The 26,391-nt window shown below is 43.7% G+C and overlaps 2 protein-coding genes across 6 annotated transcripts in view; both read right to left on the bottom strand.

The window, feature by feature from the left end:
* SLC12A6 (solute carrier family 12 member 6) overlaps window positions 1–16,924 on the bottom strand; it is a 48,706-nt gene extending 31,782 nt beyond the window's left edge. For 3 of the 5 annotated variants that reach the window (XM_088655345.1, XM_060281805.2, XM_035134642.3), the window contains exons 1-2: window positions 16,623–16,903; window positions 14,655–15,836 (exon numbers count right to left, since the gene is read on the bottom strand). In XM_088655345.1, the coding sequence (XP_088511471.1) occupies window positions 14,655–14,901 (247 nt within the window). In that variant the 5' untranslated portion in view covers window positions 14,902–15,836; window positions 16,623–16,903. Of the gene's footprint in view, window positions 1–12,761; window positions 12,825–14,654; window positions 15,837–16,622 lie in introns of all 5 variants that reach the window. The other 2 variants (XM_035134639.3, XM_035134640.3) reach the window with 1 other exon arrangement.
* Window positions 16,925–21,605: 4,681 nt separating this feature from the next.
* Window positions 21,606–23,140, bottom strand: NOP10 (NOP10 ribonucleoprotein). The gene is made up of 2 exons (XM_035135733.3): window positions 23,015–23,140; window positions 21,606–22,016 (listed from the first exon to the last, which is right to left on the bottom strand). Exons 1-2 carry the CDS (start codon window positions 23,066–23,068, stop codon window positions 21,876–21,878), a joined length of 195 nt encoding a protein of 64 aa, XP_034991624.3. The 5' UTR covers window positions 23,069–23,140; the 3' UTR covers window positions 21,606–21,875.
* Window positions 23,141–26,391: the final 3,251 nt, after the last annotated feature.

Raw genomic sequence — 26,391 nt, 5'->3', positions numbered from 1 at the left:
TCTACTTTCAGAAATCTCGCCCAAGCTATTTATACCTTCAAGATGTTGAGATTAGGACCAATGCTATAATCAGCTTAAAAGACAGCTAAACTGGGAATGTGAGGCCAGTATTGCAAACACTCAACCCAGCACAAGCACTACACTTGCCAGGATCAGTGAGACTGGAACCATCTCCATCATGCATGGCTTTCAGAATGGATTTAGAGAGAAATATTTCAAATTGAAAGATGCCACCCAGTGAGTGGGGGGTCGGAGTGGGGAGCAGAGCACAGTCTTTGCCAGATGTCATTGGTCAGAAGTGTGGCGTGGTCACCCCCTTTGAGGTGATAGGGGTGAAGACAATGAACCAGGTGTATTTATTAATATTTTTAAAAAAAAACTCAAAAAGAAAGAAACTCAAAAGCAACTTACTATAGCATGCATATAAACACACACACACACACTGAAATCAAATTAATAAAATGAATTAAGACAACCATCAGAAAACACCAACATAGTGGCAACCCCAAATTTCCAAAAGCAACAAAAAGCAACTCATAACCCCCAACCCTCCAAAACAAAACCCAAAGTGAAGGCACAGAGATAGTAAAAGTTTTTTTAGCTGAGGTCCTTCAAAAACACTCAGGTTTGAGCCAATACCTAAAACCATAAAGCGTCAGGATTTGGCAAATCTCAACTGGGAGGGCATTCCACATGGTGTGTGTTACTAGCAATGAGTGTGCCCTACTTTTTTTGCCATCTGCCAGGCCTTGGGGAGTTGAGGAAAACAGAGAAGGGCCTCAGATTATTAAAGGAGCATGCAGGGAGGAACACATGGAGGGTGGTGGTCCTAAAGGTTGAGTTAAGGACTGCAATGATGAGCTTCATAATTCATTCCCGTAACCAGTGTGTTGGAATGCAATTACCGGTACTCAGGGCAAATCCCTTGCTACAAATTACTCTAGGTTTGCTTTAAGAAACGTAGTCTGTACCTGAAAAGGGAAGCTCTGTTTCTGTTTCAAGAGGCAAAGGAGCCTCCATTATGGAATTCAAGCTCTAGTACAGAAGTGACAGTTGCTACAACACTTTCTTGAACTTGAAATCCATAAGGAAGGCTCCTTCTTTGCCTCTTGAAACAGAAACAGAGCTTCCCTTTTCAGGTACAGGCTACAGTTTCCTGCTAATTCTACTGATAGCTGTCTCCTCCTCTGTAAATCTTTGCCATCCTGTCATCCCCCTATCACTTGTAAACCCCTTCTGGCAGTGTTAAGCCAGGAGATAATCAGCTAAAATGTTAATGAAAACCCCTCCTTCCTTCTTCCCTCAACTAGCCAAGATGTTTCAATGGCTTGAGGCAAAATATATGCTACTTGGCAGTGAGTCCTGGAAGATCTGCAGGACTTTTACCACCTGGCTTGGGTGGGTGGGACCCTGACTGACTCCAGCTACAAAGCTGAGGCTGCAAAACAGTCTCTTGGGCTGGAGTATTGTTTAGGGCGGCCAGGTGTTTTGTTTTGGGGGTAATGGTGCTGCTGTTATTGATATCACTTTTTGTATCTTTATCTTAGATCTTATGGTTTATGTGGGAATTGTTTAATTTGGTTGTGTACTTTTTAAAATTTTATTTATTGTTTATGCCTACTTTTGTTACATAAGTAATTATGTGGTATGTTTTTTCATGTTACAAGCCATCTTACACGTGGTTCTAATAATGGAAAGGTGGCATACAAATAAAATGATGCATGCATGCATGTATGTATGTACTGTATGTATTTTCAGCCAGCCAGCCAGCTGGACAGCAGGTAGAAGATGTATTTTAGAAACCAATTCTCAAAAATTTAGAACAAGCTCTTCACGGCTGGCAGCATTAAAAAAAACTTTGAATACCATCATATGCAGGCATCAGGAAGATATGATTTTACCCTGGCCCCCCATGTCCTAATCAGACAGTCTAAACCAGGCATCCCCAAACTGCGGCCCTCCATATGTTTTGGCCTACAACTCCCATGATCCCTAGCTAACAGGACCAGTGGTTGGGGAAGATGGGAATTGTAGTCCAAAACATCTGGAGGGCCGGAGTTTGGGGGTGCCTGGTCTAAACACACTATACCATTATACCTCTCATGTGCTCACAGTCCATTTTATGTCTTTTCACTGGACTTCCCACCCGCACCCAATACTATTTCTCTACCCCTGCCCCAGCCGATTACTTTCTCTCTCTCCACTATTCCTATAAAGTCAAAAAGCTCACATTGCAAGCTGCTTTAACATCTTCAGAAGCCAATTCTTTACCAAACTTTTTTCCTGTTCACTTGATAAATGAACTTTGTTCATTCATCAATATCACCAAATTGTGTTCTTTCCTTCCTTCACTCACACACACGTGCACACCTGTAGTTTTTGTTTTGTTTTTTTGTGTAGGATGTTGCGCTCTTAACGCAGCTTTTAGAATCATTGCTCTTTATTGTTTTCTGCATACAGTGGTACCTCGGTTTATGAACACAATTGGTTCCAGAAGTCTGTTCATAAACTGAAGCGTTCATAAACTGAAGCGAACTTTTCCATTGAAAGTAATGGAAAGTGGATTAATCCGTTCCAGAGTACTTAAACTGAAGCGTTCATAAACTGAAGCGAACTTTCCCATTGAAAGTAATGGAAAGTGGATTAATGCGTTCCAGACGGGTCCGCGGAGTACTTAAACTGAAGCGTTCATAAACTGAAGCATGGGTGTAATTGGTTCCGGAAGTCTGTTCATAAACTGAAGCGTTCATAAACCGAAGCGAACTTTCCCATTGAAAGTAATGGAAAATGAATTAATCCGTTCCAGATGGGTCCACGGTGTTCATAAACCGAAAATTCATAAACCGAGGTGTTCATAAACCGAGGTTCCACTGTATTCTAGTTTCAGAGAAAATTCTGACTGGTTTTCTATCCATTTTCCTAAACAATTTCACTTCATTCCACTATGGTATGTATTTCTATGCAATATTTTATATATGCTAAATCTTTAAAACTAGCCTATTGTTGGTGGGTTGCTTATGAAAGCATGTGCCAATTCTTTTTAATAGGTATCCTAATTGTCTTTTTAATATAATATAATTATTTGAATTTTATATTTGTTGTCCTTTATTGCATTAACCCTCGAGGAGCCAAATTCCAGAGCACAGCCAGGTTCAACGTCAAAAGGTCAGAAAAGCAAGTGTTAAGGTTGCATGTGAGAACTCCAGACTTGCATGCACACACTATACACTTCAAAACATCCTTGTCACATGCCAGATGGAATCTAGAGTGTCTGCAAATAAGAATCCGCTCTGACACTATGATGGTTACAATATCAGTGCCATGCATCTTCAACAGGTTTGAGTCCCACACATCCCCTCTTCTTATAAAACATAAACTTTATCCCCAGAAAGCATAAAGGAATCAGAAGTCCAGCTTGGAGACTAGAGCCCAAAATGTATCTACAAAATAATGTTCTTTATTCAGAATTCATAAAGTTCCTGTGATCCTTTGGCAAGTTATTCTAACCAACAATTTGCAAATCACTACATATACCCCGTGATTATAATCTGGCTGTATCTTCTTCTGCTATTTCAGTCCTGGCTGTTCCAGTTATTCCTCCATTGATCGTTACTCCAGCTCTATAAGCATGTGGGTCCAAGCTAATGCCCTGAAGTGGAACGAAATGAGACTGAGGTCAGCATGTCACATGCTGAGGGGAGCTATACAATACAGGTCTGAGTAAGTTTTGCCACTGTATGGAGTTCAATGACCCTCTTAACTCTGATAAGGACTCAAGGAAGCAAGGGCCAGATCCTATTCTTTATTAATTACAAATTAAATACAGAGTCACCACCATGTTTTATGTCATTACCTCCAATTGCTCAAGAACCATGCGTTCAGCAAAAATTAAAACAGTGGGCTTCAAAAATAACAAAATGTTCTAATGTGCTTGACGTAACAGTGCTGTTCTGTTTTAAATCTCCTAATTACGGTTCTTGTTTACTGTTTTGTAAACATTTGTCTTTATTGATGCATCTGTTGAAAATGAAGGCCCCTGTGGCACAAATATATTTCCACTGTGCAGCAGGAATGCTGGTCTGCAAGTTTCTCTCCCGTTGCCTTCTGTATTTATATATGTGTTACCATAAATAGTGTAAACCTTTGAGAAGAGACTCTGAAATGTTTGCTCACAATTAGTTGTTTTACAACCACTTCTCACTTCTGGTTATTATGTTTAATGTGTCTCGTTTAATGTTCTGTAACATCAAAACTGTATCTGCAAATACTGAATGCACTGTCATAAATTAATATCCTATACAGTATGTTGGTAATACAACAGGGACCTATTTATGGTGTAGGTGTTCATTCCCAAGGCAGTCCCAAGCACTGATCCTTAGTACAGTATTGCTCTACTGCACTTTGAATAGCTCTTCGTATGGTTTGTTGTTATTTTATTGACTTTATTTTGTAAACTGACTTGTTTTTACAATGAAAGGTAAATTATTTTAAATAAAATACTTAAAATCTGGTCATGATGGTACTTTCCCACCTGCTAAGAAACTAGCATACCTGGCAATAACTAAGTCTTGATGATAGAAAACTTCTTTAAAACATCTGTCCTAGATCTTTCTTCCCCATATCAAAAATATTTTCTTATAATCCTACACACCTGCCTGCCCAGAAGGAAGCCCCATTGAGTTCAGTGAGACTTACTCCCAGGTAAGTGTGTATAAGACAGTACCTTTAAAGAACTAGCCTAGCATTGTCCACAACCTAGCATTGTCATCATTTTACTCCCACTAATGACCTGGCACAGTTAGTATAGCAGATGGAAATATTCACATGTGCCAACTCTCCTTCCTTAACATTTTGCTGCAATTTACCGTACTTGTTTTTACTCTAGATTTGTTGTTTCATATGGGAAAAATACTATATTCAGTATAATCATGCTGTTGGCACTCACATACATAAAATTGTATGAATGCCTCCCAAGTTACTTATCCACACACACAAAATTACTAAGCTTGTCTAAATCTCTCAGAGTCTACAATTGTTAGGATTAATTTTATTATTAATCCACAACCAGAGTTCTCCATTCAGTTTGCACTGCTACAGTTGATGAAAAATGTTGGAAAGCTAGAAAGGCTTGATAACTATGAGGAAAGACTACAGCAGTGATTCCCCACTAGGGGCCATATGGCCCCCTGGGAACCCCCAGGATATTCTAAGGGGGGCCCAGGTGAAAAGTGCGTAAATGGGGGACAAGAGGCTAGGAGGCCACAGAGGGAAGTGAGAAGGGGAAAATCCTGATTGGCTGGCTACCTGCTTGGCCAATCACAAGTGGGTAAGGGACTAGCCCACCAGGACCTGGCACTCCTTTTTGCCATGTGCATTTTCTTTGAGCAGTCCTAGTTTGTTTCCAGTGGGAGAGAGTGATCACTGAGGCTCCCATTTTGATCAGTAGAGCCCATGATCCAAAACCCCCAGGTCAGGCAAGTGCGGTGGTGGGGTAGCAATGGGTAGGGCTGGATGAGCCAGAGCTGTTTGTTGCTGCTGCTAGTGCTGGGCCCGTTGGCAGCCTGGACCTGACTCTGCAAAGGGCAATCTACCCCAGCACTTAGTGGATCAGGGCCTTTGGATGTTGCTGAGGGGCACGGGGCCAATGGCATCATTGGCCTGGCTCTGCAAAGTGCGGGGGGAAATCCATCCAAGCACCTAGCTGAGCGGGGTCGTTTGGTGCTGCTGACTTGCATCTAGTAAATAAAGCAGTGTCTAATTAGAAGAAAGCTGCACTGGGTTCAGTGGGTCTTACTCCCAGGTATGGATATGTGGGGCTATACTGTAGTGTTTTATCTTGGCAGCCTAGGCTCCTCCTGATTACAAGATCTTTTTGCACCAGGTCAGTGAGAATTTTAAAATTCTCCCATATATACAGAACTCCCTGTGCGCCTTTTGGACTGTACTGTATCTGTACGTTTCCCCCTCTGTGTCAAGTAACTGGGGTTAATAAGTGGTTTACTTTTTATAACATATGGGAAATGGATCTCCTCTGGGCTCTCATTCCTTGGAGGTTTCTAAGCAGAGATTGGGTGGCCATCTGTCATGGATGCTTTAGCTGAGTTTCCTACATTGAAGGGAGTTGCACTAGAAAGATGACCCTTGGGATCCCCTTCCAGCTCCATGTTTTTATGTTTTTCTGCTTCAACAATATTTCATTATGTTCCTAGCATTTTATGTAATTGTATTTTGTATAAATTATAAAATTACAAATGAAGCATGTTTTATTTACAAACAAAACATTTAAATAGCTACCTTTCTACCAGTTGGACATGGGGAGCAGGTTATGAGCATAGCCAGGATTTTTGTTGGGAGGGGGGAGAGCAGAATTTCAGATTTGTATTGATTTGTGCTTATTGGGGGCACAGGAAAGAAACAAGGTCGGAGGAGGGCCATGGTCAGAAAAAGGTTGGGAAACACTGGACTAGAGCCTTTCTATAAGTTTTGGCCACAGAAGAGATTAAGCAGCACAAAACGCTAAAAAGAAGAGATGCCCATTACAATTTCCTGAGTGTCTACTGAAGTCAGTCTTGTCTTTTGTCATTTTGCCTATTTACAGGAACACTCACACATCAACATGTTAACAAAATGGTCACATTCAAGAGTACCTGCTGTGTGCTGGGCAGTGAAATCAGACTGTCACGCAAACAAGAGAAGTGGGGGGGGGGTTCGTTCACTCTACTGAACCATGACACTTGCATGACTGCTTCTCCATATACATTTGCAACATTTCTACTTGATCCACATCAATGTATAGCCCAGTCATTAAAACTGCTGTACCAATTCACAAGCTATCATGCTATTTGTTTCACTTGTAACAATTAGTTCAGAGTGTTGTTTATCAGAAAGACCCTGTAAATTAGGTTAGGCTAACAGTTACTTCCAAAGGATGTCAAGCAGTGAGATTCACAGCCACTACATTGTTCATGTATTGTTTTGCATCCCCAGCCCATGCTATCCTAGAACTGCAGGTACATTTGTGATTCTAGTTAAGATACTGGAATTTTAGGTGTAGGCGTAGGGATCTAGTCATTCTTCTGCTTGTAGAAAGCATTTGGATTTATAGCTGGCCATTTATTAATGATGAAACAACACTACTCCTGTTCAGAATATTAAAAAGCTCTTTGTCTTATCTATTTAGTTCTCCAAGAGTCTTTACAGAAAGCATCAGACTACTACAAAGGGCCCTGTATTTACTGCTGATTGCAACAGGTGAGCTTTTTATTCTTACTAACCCACGGGAATCCTAATGGCTCAACAAACTTGCTCCCTGAAGTAAATACACAGATGGCCACCAAATGTTTAAGTGTCCAGTTTCAGTTTTGTCCTTCCAACTTCCCACTCTGACTAAATCTGGCTAAATCCAGGAGCACAAAGACCAAAGGCAAAGCCAGGACAGAATGCAATCTTGGTTCTTGGGGAAGTCCAGAGTAACTCATTTACTAATGACCTCCCTGAGCCTAAGTGCATCAGCTGCAGCACATCAGTTACATTAGAGCCAAGGCATCAAATATAAAGCCCTTTAGGTCTCCAAATGCACTCCAACCAACTCAGTAATTTGGGGGGACCAAAAAACCACAAATGGAGCTGGTATACTTACAAGGAAATCCAATTAATTGATTTCAGCTTGCTATTCTGAGGCAGGCAAAACAGAAAGGCAAAATAGTATGAAAAGGAGAAAGCTCAGGCATGGGGGTCAAATGTAGCCCTCTAGGTCTCCTTATCTGACTCTGAGCACTTTACTCAGGACATGCCTCCTCCCCAAACCACACCCCTCACAAGCTGTGCTATGAGCCCTCCTCAGGTGCTTTCACCTAGCTGCAATGCATCCTTGAACTTGATAATGTATCTTGCTTGCCTGGATGGAGAGATGTGTGCATGTGTTTGGGTGTGGAAACTTCTGAATTTTGTGTGCCTGGAATGTGACCTACTATGCAAAAGTTAACAATAACAACCATTGGTCTGCCTGTGTTTTATCCCTGTCTCCACCCACTACTACGGTACCTCTGGCCATGTACACCATTGGTATGTGCCCCCCACCCCCCAAGAACGGTTCTCCATGAGGGAATGTGGCACTTGGAATAAAAAGGGTTTCCTGCCCCTAAGGTAGTATATTTTGACAGTGGATACCCTTCAAAGCATTAAGCCTATACTACAGTTCAAAGGCAATATTATGAAATTGAAAAAGATTCAGCGGTGAAGATGAAAATAAGGGTCTACAAAGTAAATTGTATGAGAAAAGGCTAAGAGGTACAGGTTACGGAAGCCAAGTCTGTCTGTTGGGTAAGGGAGAATGTATGCTGAATCCTCAAAACAAATATTTAATAAGTTCTCAGGGAAGGGATTAATTTTTCATTCAAAACATGATGGGGAAAGACAAAAAGCCATAAAATATTCTAAGACAGATTTAAGTCTAACATTAAGAACAATTTCTTAACTATACCTCGATCCAAACACATGATACACACATACCAAAAAAGGTGAGGTGCTGTTCTTACTACTAGAGAGACAACCCTTAACTGAGCAAGTGATAGGCTCAAGTATAAATAAAAGCAACCCTCCAAATTACACATGTGTTTTCCCACCCATGCAATCCTCCCAGGAGTATCATCACTTCTTAGCATCCTATAGTTAGGAATCTTCAGCTGAGTGTGAGCTTTGTCCCTGCATACCCATTTCCTAGCTTCAAGAACAAGGATTTTGTAGGTCCTCCTTCCTTAGGTATATAGGACATCCATATACAGTCTATTGGACTTGTTTCAATTCCATAATTTTGTAACTATAGTTCTTTTGTGAAAATCTAGACGACATCTAATGATAGACAATGTATGGGAAAGTGAAATTATGCTACAACTTACATACATTTTTCTCAACAGCACCATATTCATATTTCACAAAAGGCAACCATTCATCTAAGAAGTGTAAGATAGGTAAGAGAGAGAATAAAACAAACATAAACTTCTAAGGACATATTATCCAAGTTACTACAGGTGGATGGGCTAACCTTTCATGTGCTTTGAATACTTCTTTATCCACAGTGCACAGGGATGTGGCATTCCCCTCACAAGAGGCAGCACCAAAGGGGCCTGTGAACCCTCTGATCTAATGGAAGGGATTGGGGGCTAAAGTGCACATCTAAGAAACAAAAGCTTTCTGCACTCTGGGGTTCTGCTGAGAATATGAAATGAAACAGGCGTAGGCAGCAACAGCCAAAGAGCTTCTTGTTACAGGATCAAAGAGGAGGAGAAAACAAAAATGGGGGAGGAAAGCAGATTGTTATCTGGCATGAACAAAGAACAGAAGAAGTACGGACACCAGATGCTATTGTCTGGGAAATCTGTGTGGACATGATTAGGTCATAGACAAAATGGCATTCAACATGTAAGCCAGGCAAATAAGCAGAATTCCAGCTTTCAGATTTAATAAAGAAAGTTAGCACTTATCTGTTTGCACCTATCTGCCATGGAGACATATTACTGGAAATGGCACTCTCCATTCTTTCCCAATATGTCCACTAAGATAAAATAATACTGCCTCTCTAGAAGCAGAACAGGGTCCTTGGGGTATTCCAATATGACTTCCCTGAACACAAGCCATCTTGTGCAGAGAAAATGGGGAGTATTATGGACCGGAATACAAAAGATAGCAATGGTAGGCTAAGGTGATTGCTCGTCACAAAAAAATGCCCATAGAAATATCCAGTGCCATACCCAAGTGCAAATTAAGAACAAAAGTAAACAAAGCAACCTTTACATACATACAAATTTACAAACCTGCATCTGGAAACCTGGGAGTCTTTGTGTCCTGAAAACCAAGCTTTGCCACATCTGTGTGTGCATGTGCACACCTTCCCTACTTGTGTACATATGCTTATGTAATAGTTAACCAAATTCTGCATATGTAAAAAAGTCCCAAGAGTATGGGGGGTGGGGTGGGTATGGAGCTGACAAATGTAAATTAAGATGTACTGGGGCAGGGCCAGGGGTGGGGGGAGAATAATACTCAACCAAGACTAAAGAATATGTTTTTCCACCTACAAAGAATGTAACTTCCTTTTACACACATCCCTGACTTGAGGAGCCATCACCCTCATTGCCAACCTCTACAAATCACAAATATTCTCACAACAAGGACACAGCAGCAGAGAGCAGTTTCCCATTTGAAACCTACAGCCAGTATCTCTGAGGAGATAAACCGGCCTAGGCAGCAGGGACATGGAGTCCCTGAAGCACTGGCTGGCTGGCAATACAACTTAAGTCTGATATATGTGCATGTGGAGTTGTGGGGAGAGAAGGCTTTCTGGCTTCATTTACAACTTCGGAAGGGTTGGGTCTCCAATGATAGGGCATTCAACCAGAAGAGAAAAATGACAAAACAGCAGGCACTCTGTCCATTAGGGAAAAAATCCAAATAGCAAAACATGTTTTTTGCAGAATGACCTACATTTACAGCGTGGGTCTGCATATAATGTCAACATGATCCGAAAGGAAGAGGGGGTGGGAGTATAAATGACTGGTGTAAACCGATGCCTAGGAAATCAAGTGTTTGGGTGGGGGAGGAAATAGTGATTGGCTGATGTAGTACCAACAAATGATTCCTTAGAGTTTCTGAGACATTGACAATATGCAGGGGAGAAAATGTGCACATTAATGCTCAGCTAAGGTGGAAGCAAAAGCTGGTCCACCAACTTTCACTTGTTAACATGCCTCAAAACTGTTTACAGCCCTAACCTAAATGTATTTACCTGTGGGGGGAAACCGCAAAGATGTTGCAATCATTGCAGGGCTGCAATGAACTGGAAAAGGTGCCCTCAGCATTCTGACTGCAATAGAAGGTGAGGTACACGTTTTCTAATAAATAAACAAAACCTTAAAAGCTACCTTGTCCAATGCTTCAAATATAGGTCAGGACCATTTACAGGCCATGTAAATGCCCCTGCACCCTGTGACACAATGTTTTAACTCAATAAAGACAAAAGAGCAAAAGAATATAAGAGCATCGGGTAACTGAAATGAGCAAGTAATGGGATTTAAATTCATTTAATCGTCCTTAAAACACACCCGAAGAAGCTGTGAGCCACCAAGCTGAACACAGCCCACCAGTTATGCATTGAGACCTACCAGGGGGTCATTAATCTCCTGTTTCTACTGCTAGGATTTCAAAAAGTGGGGAAGGACATGTGGAGCATATGGCAGGCCACAATATGCACCTAGTTAGCTGCATCCAGCTTGTTGGGTCACAAGCTGAGCTTAGAGTCACAGCCTAAAACACCATCAGCTATGGAAGAAGACCTGCTAGCATGCACATGCACCTGCATACATGCACGTAGATGCACAAACTAAGCTTCTAGACTTACAGTAATGCCATAAAACCAAAGGAGAGGTGAAGCAAAAGCCCACATACTATTTTTATATTATGATGTAAGCCAACCCTTAGATTTGATGGGAATGAGACCAATTGTTTCATGAGGTTATTTTAGATCAATTGCTTTTTTGCAGGTAGGATGTAAAAAAGCAAAGTAGAAAACAAAGAATGATGCGTAGAGATGAGGTACGGTATATTGGCAGAAAAGGAGCAAAATTGGTAGGCATATACAAGGAACAAATTACAAGTTGCATTAAAGGGTTCCCCTGAAGTGCAAGTTTTTTCTTTCACAACCATGGTGGAGCCATCAGTCAGTCTAGGATAATGGTTCCCAATTACCTGAGGACCCCGTTTTTCAAAACTCAACCCACGGGCACCCTACTTTTGACAATGTTGATATCTCTATGGTAGCAATGGACCCCTGGTGGGGTTATGTGAAGCACTGGCCTAGGACCATCTGGAGAGGCCTTAACCCACAGTGGTGGGCAAAGGGGAAAAGTCATTTATCCTCCCACATCAGGGTCCCAATCTGCTTGCATCTCCAGTGGCTATTTGTGAAAGAAAAATCCTGCATTTAAGGCAAACTACATGACTAATGTGATGTATAATTTAGCCCTAACTGCTAAGAAACAGAAACTAAAACCTGAAAGCAGTGGTGCTCCCCTTGGGGGAATATCAGTTCTAATAATAGGCAAGAGTGTGGCTAACCAAGTCAGGATGCTACTGTGGAGCTCAAAGTAAAAGTACCATGGTTGAGACACTAATTCACACATTTCCCTTCCCCTCAGAGACACTTGTTAAGATTAGGAACTGAAGGTATTCCAAGCCACATGACTGACTAGAATCATCCTGAGCCTAGAAGTCATCAGCTCAAGAAGAGCCAATCTCACAGTATTGTCTGCTGTAAAAATAATTCCATGGCCTGCACACTTGTTGCTGGAGGAAATTACCAGGCTCTCCACCATTCTTCCAGACTGACCATTCTTTCCTGGTCAGTTGCTGGTCTGGTCTACTCTCCTGTATCCTAAAACTGTCATCTTGTATATGGTGCAATGTGGCCTAGTTGCCAGCACACCACAAAATCTCTACCTATCTACAATGATTCTGGTAAAATATACTGTAGTCCATGAAATATTATGTTACAGTAAATCTGTTGAATCTTTAAGGGGCCATAATAATACCCTTCGTTGTTTTATATCTCTGTCTGTCCACTTTGTGTTAAAGGCACAAGAACACAATCAGTAAAACAAAAAAAGGTGGCCACTGGCAAGGTAATAGCACCAAAGACACCACCAGATATAAAATATTCTTTAGTATTGACTCCTGTGAGTTAATTTTATAACCATTGATCTTATTACCATGCGTCAGCAGAGTCACAGATTCCCTTGGTTTTTGCCTACAGAAGCCAGATGCATTCATTTCTGTAGAAGAGAAGGAAACAGCACAGAGGGTATTTGAATGGGAATTTTTTTTTCTTTGAATAACAACTATGTCTATGGAAGAAGTGTGACTATGGTGTGGAAGGATAGCTATGGAAAATAGTTCTCCCTAAGAAGCAATCCTACACACAATAAACTGGTGTAAAGTTAAGGCAGGATAAATTATGTGTTAAATAGTGTTTGATTACATCACCCTTTTGTCAGCTTAATTTATGCTGGGTAGCCAGGTCATGTGACTGAGCTGAACAGGTTTATGATCCAGTCTAAGTGCCCCATTACCCCCTGGTCCTACCCCAGAATGCTTTGGTTTTTTTAAGGCTTATGCTGGCTTAAGATCCACCAGACCTGTCTCAGCCAACTGGACCCTGGCTGAGCTGGGATGAGAGATATGCCTCTGGCTAAGCCAAGGATGGGGAGCAATGTCAGAATAGCCCAGCTGCCCTGGGAACCTCCTGACTCAGCTAGAGATCCCCTGGGTCCTAAATCCGCTCATTTCAGTAGATTTTGATATGATTGCTGCCTTAATCAAGAAAATATGTGCAAAAAAAATAGGACATTTATCTGGGTAGCTAAATACGGATAAATAGAGAGGAATCAAATTTACAGAAGCTTTCCTACCAAACTGCCCCGAGTTCATTCTTGCTAATCACAGCTGAGCAGGCAAATTGATATTTACAGGTCTGCTATGGTACTTTTTACTTTATGTATAGCATTTTCAAAAACTCCCCACCCCAATTTACATCAACTGCAAACAACTTTATTATTTCACAATCTAGTGAAGCATTTCTTCATTCTCATCTTCAATTTTTGGGGGGTGGGGCCAGGATCATGCTACTGTCTCACAACCAACACCATCCAGAATAAGGGGCGTGTGGGTGGATAAATGAATAGAGTGTCCTATCAATGCCCTTTTATATGCACGTATCTCATAAACTAAAAAAAAATGTCTCTGAAATATCTATCACAAGATGATTAGTAAATCTTACAGATCAGAATCTGGCTGAATCTACAAAGACTGTTGATAGTTCAATGTTGCTATTCATAAACTCCACTGTAGAAGATGTGACTAAGTGGTGATAGAGCAAAGACCAGTCTGACCTCAGATATATTCTGTCGTTTTAAAATGCATGAGACAAGGAAATCAACAAGATTAGGGGAACTGAAATTCTCCAGAGTCATTTCCCATGAATCTTGCTCAGCAATTCCTGGCACACAAAAAACAACAACAACAAAACTGAAGAACAGATAATCTGAAAAGCTGGACAGATCAGAAGCACAGATACCCTCAGACAGAAACTATGGCCTGGGGGGGGGGAATTACTTTGCATGTTCCCCATTTTAGAAAATAGGAAGCCAAGAGCTGTTCCCAGCAAGAGGGATGAGGAAATTTTGGTTGTGAACTATTCTGTCTGCAATACAGCCAAGCCCTTGACATAAAAGAAGGGGCCACATCAAGGTTATGTATTTTGGTGAGGTGAATAAAAAAAAATCCAGTCATGTCTGAAAACACCATCTGCTCGAAAGCAGTTGATTCAAAACGCATGCATGAATTGAGAGAGACCCACAGGAGATCCCCCTCCACCTTCACTCCCACCTTGCATATCCCAAATCACAAAAGATATTCTTTTATATCTGCAGCACAGCCAAGATTTGAGCAGTCCTTTCTGGAACTTCTAAGCTGTAAACTCTATTTAAGCTTTGTGCACCTTCATCAAGTCCCCAAGGTGGTAATAGGTAGCATTCTCCATTAACAAGGTTTCCTCTACCATTCAGCTGTCCCCTCTCCTACCCAATATGCCAAAGAGAACCTACCTTCAGCCGCATCTGTGCGGGGATTGGTAGTCTTGTCAGTGGCCGGCTCAGCTGCTTCAGTGGCCAGTGAACTGGTTGCTCTGGAGAAGTCACTGGCACCCTCGCTGCGGGTTGTTTCAGGGACACTTTCTCTGGAGCTGAAGCGGACGCGGGAGCTGGAGCGAGAGCTGAGGTCTGGGCTGGTATCTGACAGGCCTGGGATATCATCTATTTTAGTGGGAGTAACCATGAACCGGACAGAAGCCATCTTGACAGCAGGAATGGAAGGGGGCAAAAAATTACTTCCTTGGTGATTTTAACCAAGAGTTGCCTGGAGTGCTAAGCAGGAAGAGGAAGAAGACCACTCAAAAGAGCAGATACCAACAGGGTTACCAAGCGCTCTCTCAAGAGAAAGATTCATGTCTTGCATTTATTCACAAACGGTCAGACACAACTTTGTATCTAGATATCAATGATTATCAGATGTATTTTCCACAAGCAGAGTTGAAGACGTAGTGAAGATGCTACCTAAGATTTTGTCAAGACAACAATTTTCATGAGTTATTAGTCTGAAGATTCCCATTTATCAGGCAAGTAAGGCAGTTTCCTGTTCAGAGGGAGCCTATGGATCTAAAGGAAAGGTGACTGTAATCTTTGTCTACCAAAGGGTCGCACTGCTTTCCTGGTATTAATGTGAGTTGTAACAGGCCGTCTCACAGGTCCCGGTTAAGTTTTGTTTATGAGGCAAATATCTTTTGGCACAGCAAAATGCATAGAGGTAATTTCTTCCCACCTGGGAAAATCTCAGTGCAAAGATCTGCAAAGCACACAAAAAGGCTAGAGGGTTCCTTGTGAAAGTTCAATAATAATCCACTTGTTTTCCAGTGTGACATGCAAGGAAAGAGGGTTTTCTTCATTGCTAATATCCCTTAGAATTCCGGCTTGGAAACAATGATTAAAGAACCTTCATATCTCAGTCCAAGGAGAAGAAATGTCCCAGTGCAAGAACTTTGAAAACAGAAACAAACAGAAAGTGCTGTTATGATGTTATCCCTTGTAAAAAATAATGCACAATTACTTCACAGGCTTCTGCTGGCTTTTCAAAAGTCCTGGTATGAGAAGATAACCTCTGGATGGGGCCTAGTACAAGGGTTTGCAGCTCCCCAGCAGCGTGAAAAAGAACGTTATGTTTCTTAGGTAGTCCTGGAGAAATAAGAGTGAATACAGATGTAACTCTAGTGTCTTACACAAAATTGAAACTGCAGGGATGAGTCATTTCCACACAGGGACACCGTGGTGTGTATTGCACCAATCCCCCAAAGTTCCCACACTTGGGAACACACATGCTATCCCATAAGGGTTCGGGGGCAGGTTCAAGACAGCAAGAACAAGACTGTTCCCTGAGAGCCAAGTGTGGAAGCATGCCTGAGCCACCCATTGTAACTCCAGAGGCAAGAGGAAATGTCAATTTGGCAGGGCCGTGAAGAGCGCAAAGGTGTGCGCATCTCCTGAGGGGGGGGGGTGCTTTGCGAACACCCAAGGACCGCAAGCAAGAGGGCGGCAAGGCTCAGCAATGCCAAGGGCAGAGAGGCAAACGGGTGCAAGTGGCAGCATGCGAAGACCTCTCTAGCTTGCGCCAGGTGTGCAGGGCAAGGGTAGGCGGGGCGAGTAAGCTCTCCCTCACCCTAGCAAGCAAGTCTGCCCCCACATAAAAGATTAGCCCCCACCCCCACCCCACCAAAGCAGAAGAAGTGTGAGCCACTGTGAGAAGGTACAATAACTCTTGGAAAAGGTGGGGAGAGAAAGGAGGTGCAGAAGAGGTGTGCGCTCCACACCTGCCCTGGCCACTGTGCAGAAATTGGGGAGGGGGTGATGTTTAAACTGCGCGTGCGCAGCCCTGTCTTTTTCACCACCACCACTAGCCCCTGGGTCAATGGGAGCCCCCCGAGAAAGCAAAAGGCGGCAGTTAAGTGACCGTTAATTGTTTACCTCAGGCGCGCGCTCCGCTGCTGCTGCTACTGCTCTCGGAACGTTCCGAAAGGTCCCTCGCGTCGGTCGCGCGCGCGCGCGCTGCCACCTCGGCCGCCGCTGTTATGATCGCCGCTGCGGTGGCGCCGGCGGCAGCTTGCAGGCACCTCTAGCTCCTGCCCCCGCGCGCAGCTCCACTGCCGCTATCTCGGATGCCGGCTCGGAGGAGGCGGGGGCGGGGGCGGGGAGGCGGGCTTGGCGAAGCGTGTAACTCTCCTCGCTTGTCCTCATCCTCCTCCCCCATGCCCCTCCTCCTTGTCCGTGCAGTTGATTTTCCGCGCGTGCGCAGGAGCGAGCAGCGGCCGCTGTTGCTGGGCTTTCATCTTCTCCTCAGAAGAACCGGGGGCGGGAGCGGGGGAGGAGCGGGGGTGCAAGAGAGAATAATAAAAATAATGGCAAAAAATAAATATTGCACTTGTGTGGATTTGAGGAAGTGGGCTGCCTGGACACCACAAAAGCTTTATGCTGTAAAATATTCTCTTTTGCTGCCTGTCGTTGAGATGCCACAAGGCACTTTCCAGTTTTCATTTAATTCATTTAATTAATATTTATTGCACCTTCTTTTTCCTCTCCCAAGGAGCTCCAGGCGGTGTACCTGGTTCTCCCCTCCCACCTCATTTAATCCCTCCCCAAAACAAACCTGTGAGGATACCAGTAGCTTGCTACTACAAATACGGTTGCTGGTTTGTTTGTTTGTTTTTTTGCTTAATACAGCTACCCACGCTGGAAAATGTAAAATATAAGCTCCAAAACCCATAAAGAAAGCTGATCGCCAAAGAATTGATGCTTTTGAATCATGGTGCTGGAGTAGACTCTTGAGAGTCCCATGGAATGCGTTTGAGATCCAAGGTACGACTGTAATTGTTAAGTGTACACTGTTTAAATTAAATTCCGGACATTTAAGTTTTCTGTTGAGAGTCCCATGGACTGCAAGAAGATCAAATCTATCCATTCTGAAGGAAACCAGCCCTGAGTGCTCACTGGAAGGAAAGATCCTGAAGCTGAGGCTCCAATACTTTGGCCACCTCATGAGAAGAGAAGACTCCCTGGAAAAGGCGCTGATGTTGGGAAAGATGGAGGGCACAAGGAGAAGGGGACGACAGAGGACGAGATGGCTGGACAGTGTTCTCGAAGCTACGAACATGAGTTTGACCAAACTGCGGGAGGCAGTTAAAGACAGGAGTGCCTGGCGTGCTCTGGTTCATGGGGTCACAAAGAATCAGACACGACTAAATGACTAAACAACAACAACCCATGAAACTGATAATCTGCATTGTCCTATTGCCTTGTCAGAAGTTCAACCATACCCAGTTGTTGACCTGTATAGGACTTCCTTGTGATATTGAAAGTATAAGTGGGGAGAGGGAGGGCAGTATTTCAAGGGAGGGATATGAGAAGCTGGCAGGGGAGAAAATTAAGCATGGCCACAAACCTGGATGGCGTTAAAAATGCTTATATGTGCTCCGCCAACACACACAGAGGGACCAGGAACCCCTGCATGAAATGGTCGCGTCCTGTATTAAGTATCGAAGTAAAAAGTTCTTTTGATCACAGAATGACCACAACTTGTATCAAAAAATGTATCTGGAAAAGAGACAGAGCAGGGCTTTTATGTCAGTGATGCAGCTGGGTTAAGCCGAGAGTGGTGCAAACTTACTTTGTGGGCATTAAGACTGGCTGGGGATTTGAGCCTGGGTCCTGCCCAGTGGAGTCCTATGCTCCCTGAACCACTGCACCACATTGGCTTGGAGTATAACCCTAACAGGGTGTTAGGGGAAACATGGAGAGGGATTCTGCGTTTGGACATGGTCACATGAGCCTAAGGAATATTCCCGACTACGGTGATTCCCACCCTTCAGCAAAGTCAGTCATGTGCATTCTGCTTCTTGCACATCCCAAGCTCATGCTATGCATGCTTGAGGTCACAAAATTATTTCCATTTACACACCCTTGCCAGCAAAATGGCTGCATCAGCCTGAACAGCACAAGAGAACTGCGAGGCTGGGGGCTGATCTGGAAATTCTTAACTAGTTATGCACAGCCTCCATTCAGCCCTTCTGCTTTTCGAGAACAAACAACAGAAGGATTTCCATTTACAGCTTTTTGATTGGTTTCCCCTACTTCTGCTGTGGTTTCAGTGGCAGGATGTGAGCGAGCAAGAGGCATTTAAAAGAGCTGCCCTTGGGCTCTGACCAGCTGTAAACATCTCAGCTACGAGAGGGGAAATGGAGTGAAGTAACATAATGGCAGAGCATAAAAATCATGATGAGGGAGAAATCTTAATATTCCCCCTCTGAATTCCTGCTTATATGTTTGCTAACTAGGAGCAGAAAATGCATCTCAGCAGGAACATGTGGCTAACTGTCTCCCCAAAGCACAAGGCCAGCCTAGGTGGTTTACTGCCTGAGGCTTCATTGCAAATGGTGTTCCCAATGTTAAAATGCATAAGGCAAGTGAAGTTATTTGGCCACCTGACACAGAAAATCCCACAAGTACCCCTTCCCTCCCTTCCCACAAAAAATGCAGTAATAATAAACATTTTTCTGTCCTTTGGCAGCTCCCAGGGCTTGCCCTACCAAAGCGCCTTTGGTGTTCAACTATTTGGCAGCTTCTATAGGTCACTGAATGATGTCACATTACAAATTAAGGTACTTTGGGATTGCGAAAAAGGCACTACTCCATTTTCTTAGGACAAAACCACAAAACCCTGACCCAAATGACTAGCATGGCTGAAAGGATGGTGATGAGAAAGGGACACTGTGTATCTGTATGTAAACCAGGACTGGCTACTCTGTGCCAATATAGAGGACGATAGACTGGAACTCCAGTCATTCCTATTGGCTATGCTGGTTGGAGCTGAAGGAAAATGAGCCTAGCATCTGGAGGACCAGAGATTCCCCCAAGCTATGTCCAAGACACATAAGCAAGCAACGAGGGAGCGGAGCTCGTCAAAATTACTCATATAATATTTTTTTCCAGCATCCCACTCTCAGACAATATTGTTTAGTTGTTTAGTCATGTCCGACTCTTCGTGACCCCATGGACCAGAGCACACCAGGCACTTGTCTTCCACTGCCTCCTGCAGTTTGGTCAAGCTCATGTTGGTAGCTTTGAGAACTGTCCAACCATCTCGTCCTCTGTTGTTCCCTTCTCCTTGTATCCTCAATCTTTCCCAACATGAGGTGGCCAAAGTACTGGAGCCTCAGCTTCAGGATCTGTCCTTCTAGTGAGCACTCAGGGCTGATTTCCTTGAGAAGGGATAGGTTTGCTCTTCTTGCAGATGCTCTGACCCCAACAATTCCCTTTCTGCACATGTTCCTTTCCTAAGACTTTTCTATTCAGCAAGAATTCCTATCCTTCAATTAGAAGGCGGTGTCTAATGGTACACAGGGAGCTAAGAGACCGGATCTCCTTGCTGGATACCCCACTGTGACTGATAAATGAAACACAATAGCTTACAGCCAGCCTGTAACCCAATGTTGCCTAGCAGCTATGTAAAGTGGCCTGCCAGGTGACCTATTTGCAATCCCAGGCAGACAGTAAACTGGGCTTAGGCCCTTGACGGACATAGGTTGTTTAGCGTTATTAGGCCCAGTTATGTTCCCAGCCATGCAAACCACTCAGCAAAAGAGGCTGCTATTGTATATCTGTAGGAATTGATGTTGTCTTCCATTAACCTGAAACTGTTCTTAACCTAAGGTACCACTTTAGCTTCTCCTGCTGCTGCTGCTGTGCTGCCACATGATTTCTGTTCTCATCCTGAAGCAAAGTTCTTAACCCAAGGTACTACTTCCGGGTTAGTGGAGTCTGTAACCTGAAGTGTTTGTAACCCGAAGCATTTGTAACCCGAGGTACCACTGTATTTGATCTTTCAAATTTGAGCCATTGCTCTCCTCCATAGAACACCAATGCTAATCAGTATTGGTTACATACTGCCTCCCAGAGGGAAGCGGAGAGCAACAACTTGCTTAAAAGCACTACCGAAAGAAAATGAGACTAAGGAACAGAAGGTGCGAGAGAACACACACACACAAAAACCATCCATCTTGTTCCGGGGTTGCATGCTTCATTTCCTTCGTCTTCATCTGTTGGTGCAAAAAACTTTTGTCATGCACACATCTGTAGTACATCCATCAGCAACCTAACACCCAGAAAGTATTTTGGACTACAACTCCCATCAGCCTCAGGGTGGCACATTAGGGCTGTAGGCCAAAAACAGCTGGATGGTGCCAGGTTGGCAAATATTGCCCTAATACAGGCATGTCCAAAGTCTGTTTTGGGGGCCTAATCCGGCATGCAGTGGCAGTATATGTCCTGGGGTAAAATCCTTTAAAAAAAGCCCAGCAACTTTGGAGTTAAATCCTTAAAAAGGCTCAACAACTTCAATGCTAAAGAAAAGCTCAACAACTTTGGTTGGGCCACACGCATTTTCACTTCATCAAATCTGGCTCTCTTTGAAAAAAGTTTGGGTAGCCCTGGCCTAATATCCTACACTGAACATCTGTGATGGATTTGAATTGTTTGTGAGGCAGTATCACTTTGCTCCTTCTCCAAGCAAACTCAGCTAGTGAGTGCTGCCAGGACTGTAATCAAAGCAATGTTAATGAGAAACAAGACAGAGCTATTTGGCATGGTTCAGAGAACCCGGAGCACTGGCTATAGAAAGGAGATTGGAAAACTGGAAGAGGGAACGGAAAGAGGAGTGGAATGCCTTCCTAGGAGAGACGTTGAACATGAGGACTCCTCTTGGGACACTCGGAGCACCAGTTTCCCCACTTCTGAGATATACAATTGCTTCTTCCCTTTTCAGATTAGAAGCCCCCTCTGCTTTGTGATCCACTACTCAAAATGACACCACTACCGGGTACCACCCATATCAGATGCTTTGCTAGAACCAAATTATTCCAGGTTTCCTACTCAGACAACACTACCAGCACTCTTATGTTAAAGGAATAAAATGAAATATTTCATTTGCTTTATTTCCAGAATCAAGGGCTCAAGCAGGTGCAACTGAAGGAATTCAAGCTCATTGCAGGAGTTTCCTCGCACATCATTAGTGGCTCTCCAGAAGTCCTAGTGATAAAGTGGAATGAAGAAATGCAGATCTGGTGCTTTTGTTTTCTGTGTCAACATCTTCAAGGCTGCTTTGGAGCTGGAAGCTTGCCTAATCTCCATGGGCTGCAGAGGCTCCTACCAGAACGGCTGGCAAACAGTTTACACAACAGGCCGAGGCTGCTGGGTCAGCAAGACTCCAAAGCGTTTCTTGATGGTGATCCTGTGTCGGGAATATTTGTCATCGGGAGAAAAGCGGGCAGGATGGGCTGAACATGTTGGCTGGCCGGTGGGATCCGCCTTCTGCAAAGCAGGGAAGAGAAGGCATCACAATTTGTGAGCATACAAAATCTTGGTCTTATATATATACATGCAAACATTGTCAGCTGACATTAAGAACAATATCATCTCACCAATCTTGGCTTAAATGTGCAAGTTAATATTGGCAGTCTATATGTGAGCAACTACAATCTTAGCAAGACCAAACCAGGCGTCAAAATCACGTGTATTTTCTTTATGTCCAACCTTTCTTCCAAGGTACTGAAAAGGCCATACATGCTTCTCCTCTTTCCCATCTGAGTCTCGCAACCCTCCCAGAGTGGCTTTCATGAAATCAAAACAAGGCATTACCTACCCATGTGCTTATATTCCAACAAACAAACAAGTTAATAAAAATACAACACTTTTTCATGATCGGGAGAACTTACCCATGTCTCTTTTCTTTAGATTTCAACAGAATACTTAGATTCGTACAATCTCTTTTTCCCAACACGCCCCCCCCCCATCCATTTACAGGGACTAGAAACAAGTACTGTATTTAATTAATATAAGGGGGTGGATACAATAACGAAGGCAATGCAATTACCACAATGTTAAATTATAACCTGGGTATCATGCAGATTTTGCACAGATAATTCCACATTTAAACCAATGACGATCTTTAAAAGGAAACAACAGGGAAAGAAGCCAGATATGGGTGGCTAGGGCAACCAAGCCATATGGGTGGGGTGTAAATAATCAAATTATTATTATAGTGTTCTAGCTGGAGCATAACAAGAACTGATATAAAATAAAAAAATTCCTTCAGTAGCACCTTAAAGACCAACTAAGTTTATATTTTGGTATGAGCTTTCGTGTGCATGCACACTTCTTCAGATTGCTTCGACTCAGACCAACACGGCTACCTACCTGTAACAAGAATTGATATGCATAGCATCTGGATTTGGGGGCATCAGGAAGGAGAAAGGGACTAAGAATTTGGGGGGGGGGAGAGACAAACGCCATTAAAGTAAAATCCTTACCTTGAGGGTGTAGACCCTATTTCCTTCCTCATCGAGGTAGTACTGCAGAAACATTCCTGCGGGTTATGAAAGCGTTAGCAATGTACCTGCAGAGGGATTAAAAGAGCTTCCTCCTACCGATATACACGCGCTTCCATACAACCCACGTGCGCATTAGCCCCACCCACTTCCTCTCCAGCAGGATGCCTTAATCTGCCAATGAACGAGCTCGTAAAGAAACCGAGCATTCTGGGAGTTGTAGTCTTTCGGCTTCAGAATGCCCGATTCTCGTCCTGTACTCCGCTCCAGGAGTCATTGTTGGTTAAATGCATTGTGGGAATTGTAGTCTATCTGCTCTAGCCGCACACACACACACACTAGACTCAAATCTAGAATTTTATTGTACAGTTGGAAAGGACTCCCGGGGTCATCTAGTCCGACGCCCAGCAATGCAGGAATCTCAGCGAAAGCATCCATGGCAGATGGCCATCTAACCCCTGTTTAAAAACCTCCAAGGAAGGAGAGCCCATGTCCTCCCAAGGGAGACCGCTGCACTGTGAAACAGCTCTTACTGTCAGAAAGTTTTATCCTAAGGTTTACTTGGAAGTTCCTTCCTTGTCATTGGAATCCTTTGGTTTGGGTCCTACCCTCCAGAGCAGGAGAAAACAAGCTTGCTCCATCTTCCATGTGCCAGCCCTTTAGATATTTGAAGATACCGTAGCTATCCTTTCTCCTCTCAGTCTCCTCTTTTCCAGGCTAAACATACCCAACTACCAGCTAAACATACTCAGAGTTCCCTGTTGAAAGTCTGCATCTTTCTCTACTAAAAGCACCTCTACAAATAATGGGGTGACCTGTACCCCTGCAGAAGGGGGTTGGCAGCTGGGTACACATTTCTGGGGGGTGGGGGTGGGGCAGGTACCTAATGTCATGCCAAAAATGCTCTGTGCCTCCCAGCTGACTGGTGACTCCTGCCCTGGGCCTAATAAAAGCTCTGCATGGACTTCTTCAGGCTCAGGGCCACATTACCTTGTGGGCAGCCTTCCAGGGGCCGTATGCCATCAGTGGTCAGGGCACGAGTCAAAAGTGTGCAGAATAATAAATGTAAGGTTTGCATATTTAAAGTAGGTTTATTTTTGTACCCTGTTCTATCCTCCCTCCAGGTACGCAGGAGTAATCATCAGAGTTCAAGGACACATACCTGCCAGGTGAAATCACAAAGAGGGTGTTAAGCGAGGACAAGAGTGGCCTAAAGGAGCACCTTGGGAGCATTCATCCCGATCTGTTTGCCAGGAGGTTAGATTACGTTGCTTTAAGCAATTGCTATTCCCAAGCTTTCCTCTGCATTTCCCTGTCATGACAAACAAACACCTCAAAGGGTCCAAAGGCAAGCTGAGTAGCCTGATTCTAAGTAGTTAAGAGGCAGGTGCAGGATTCCAGCAGGAGAGGGCAAAGGAGGAGTTTCTGAAGTGCTGGGATCTCAGGGTCGTGGGTTCGAGCCCCAGGTTGGGTAAAAGATTCCTGCATTGCAGGGGGGTTGGAGTAGATGACCCATGTGGTCACTTTCAACTCTACATTTCTTTGATTCAAACCAGATGTTAAGGATGGGGTATAAGCAGGAGCCTACGGATGGCCAAACAAAGTTTTATGTGCAGAGGAGAGGACAAGAGACAGGCCTAGTTGTGGGAATGGCTGTATGTCAATGGGGTTCTAATAAGCCTCAGAGCTAAGCCATATAGAATAGTTAAACCAAAGAATTAAGAGGGGAGATAAAACAGGAGGCAATAATTTAAGAAGGCCTATCAAGCTCTCATTTGGGGATTTTGAGCATGGTGGCATCTGTTTGCTGGTGATACCTGCATGGGCTTCTCTTTTGCATCGTAGTCAGATGTGGTTGTGCAATTCTTGCATCATTGCCTGGATGCAGTGGGGGTAAATAACCTGAAACTGAATCCCAGCAAAATGGAAGTCCTATGGGCAGGTAGTTCACACATCTGGGAATGGGAAAGATCTTCCAGAACTGGACAAGGTTGCACTCCTTCAAAAGGAGAAGGTGTAGTCTGGGAGTACTCTTTCGACCATCTTTATTGCTGGAGGCACAAGAGGTCACAGTGCCTAGGAGGGCCTCCAGACCCAGACAAGGATAGCCTAGACAAGGATAGCCTTGTCATTGTGACTCATGTGTTGGTAATGTCAAGGCTGGACTGTTGTAACATGCTCCATGTAAGGCTGCCCTGAAGGATAACCCAGAAGTACAGGGTGCAGCAGCTAGGTTGAAGAATGGGGCATCCTATGACACCCACTTTACTCCAGTCTTAAAGCAGCTGCACTGGCCGATAATAATATGCTGCTGGGCAGGTTTAAGGTTTTAGCATTGACTTAATAAAATCCACCCCAAATGTTGGACGAGGCTAACTGTTTGTCCATATTAGCCTACCCGATCACGAAGCTCATTAGAGGTGGGCCTCCTGGTTGTGCCGTATACTGCAGAGATTTTTTACTGAGGCAACCAGGAAGACAGCCTTTTCAGTTGTGACACCCTCTCTATGGGTAAATTCAAAGGGTTTGCTTTGGAAAGTACTTGGTTGGATACAATTCCTGGTTTGCAGAATAAAGCAGAAAACACACACACACACACACTGCTCAGGTGAAACTTCTGTCAAATCATCACACCCGAGAGAGAATTCTTCCAACTCTCCAGTTCTATGATTCTATGATTCTCAGCACCTTCTCAAAACTTTTATTTCCCAAAGTTCCACAGGGTAAGCCATGACAGTTAAACAGTTTCAAACTGGTCAAGATTTGTTGCTTGTTGCCCTCATGTGGCACAACCCTGCGCTTGCATCTGCTGCCCGATGTCAGAGCAGACACAAAACAAGTCAAGAGGCACCTCACAAACAACTACTGTATTGCTATTTTAATCTGGGCTGGATTTGGGCAGGTAGCACCTCTTGCATCATTTCTGGGGTCGTGGGTTGGGAGAGGTGTGTATCTTTGGTGTGGACCGATGCTGGTCAGATTCCCCCTGTTGCTTTTTCATTTTCAAATGTCTATAGACAGAGGTAGGGTGGGTAATTGATAATCAGGAAAAATCATGGCCAATCTTAACAACAGCAACAACAACAACATTTTTATTTATAATAATAGGGTGGGTTGGAGACATCATCAAGAGAAGTGTTTTGCAGTATGGAGATTGTCACCTGTTTGTTGTCTCTGCAGGTCCTGCTGTTGTTAAAGACCCAGGAACAGGGGCCAATAGAAAGGTTGACAGCCCACGTTGGAGGTAATGCTGAGATCGAGTGGAACACCTGCTCCTTGTGGAATCCATTAACAGCCCTTGCACATGCGGATACTCAGGAAACAGTATGAAGATGAAGTCAGACGTAGCATGCAGAATA

This window comes from Zootoca vivipara, chromosome 12, assembly GCF_965207765.1.
Source record: "Zootoca vivipara chromosome 12, rZooViv2.hap1.1, whole genome shotgun sequence".
NCBI classification, from domain to species: Eukaryota; Metazoa; Chordata; class Lepidosauria; order Squamata; family Lacertidae; genus Zootoca; species Zootoca vivipara.
This window is presented reverse-complemented; position numbering and strand designations above follow the sequence as displayed.

Bases quoted from the DNA above. Each gene is read 5' to 3' on its own strand.
- NOP10 (XM_035135733.3), bottom strand. From the start codon at position 23,068: ATGTTTCTGCAGTACTACCTCGATGAGGAAGGAAATAGGGTCTACACC. The intron at 22,017-23,014 runs GTAAGGATTTTA...CCTGCTTTGCAG, and splicing joins ATAGGGTCTACACCCTCAAG to AAGGCGGATCCCACCGGCCA.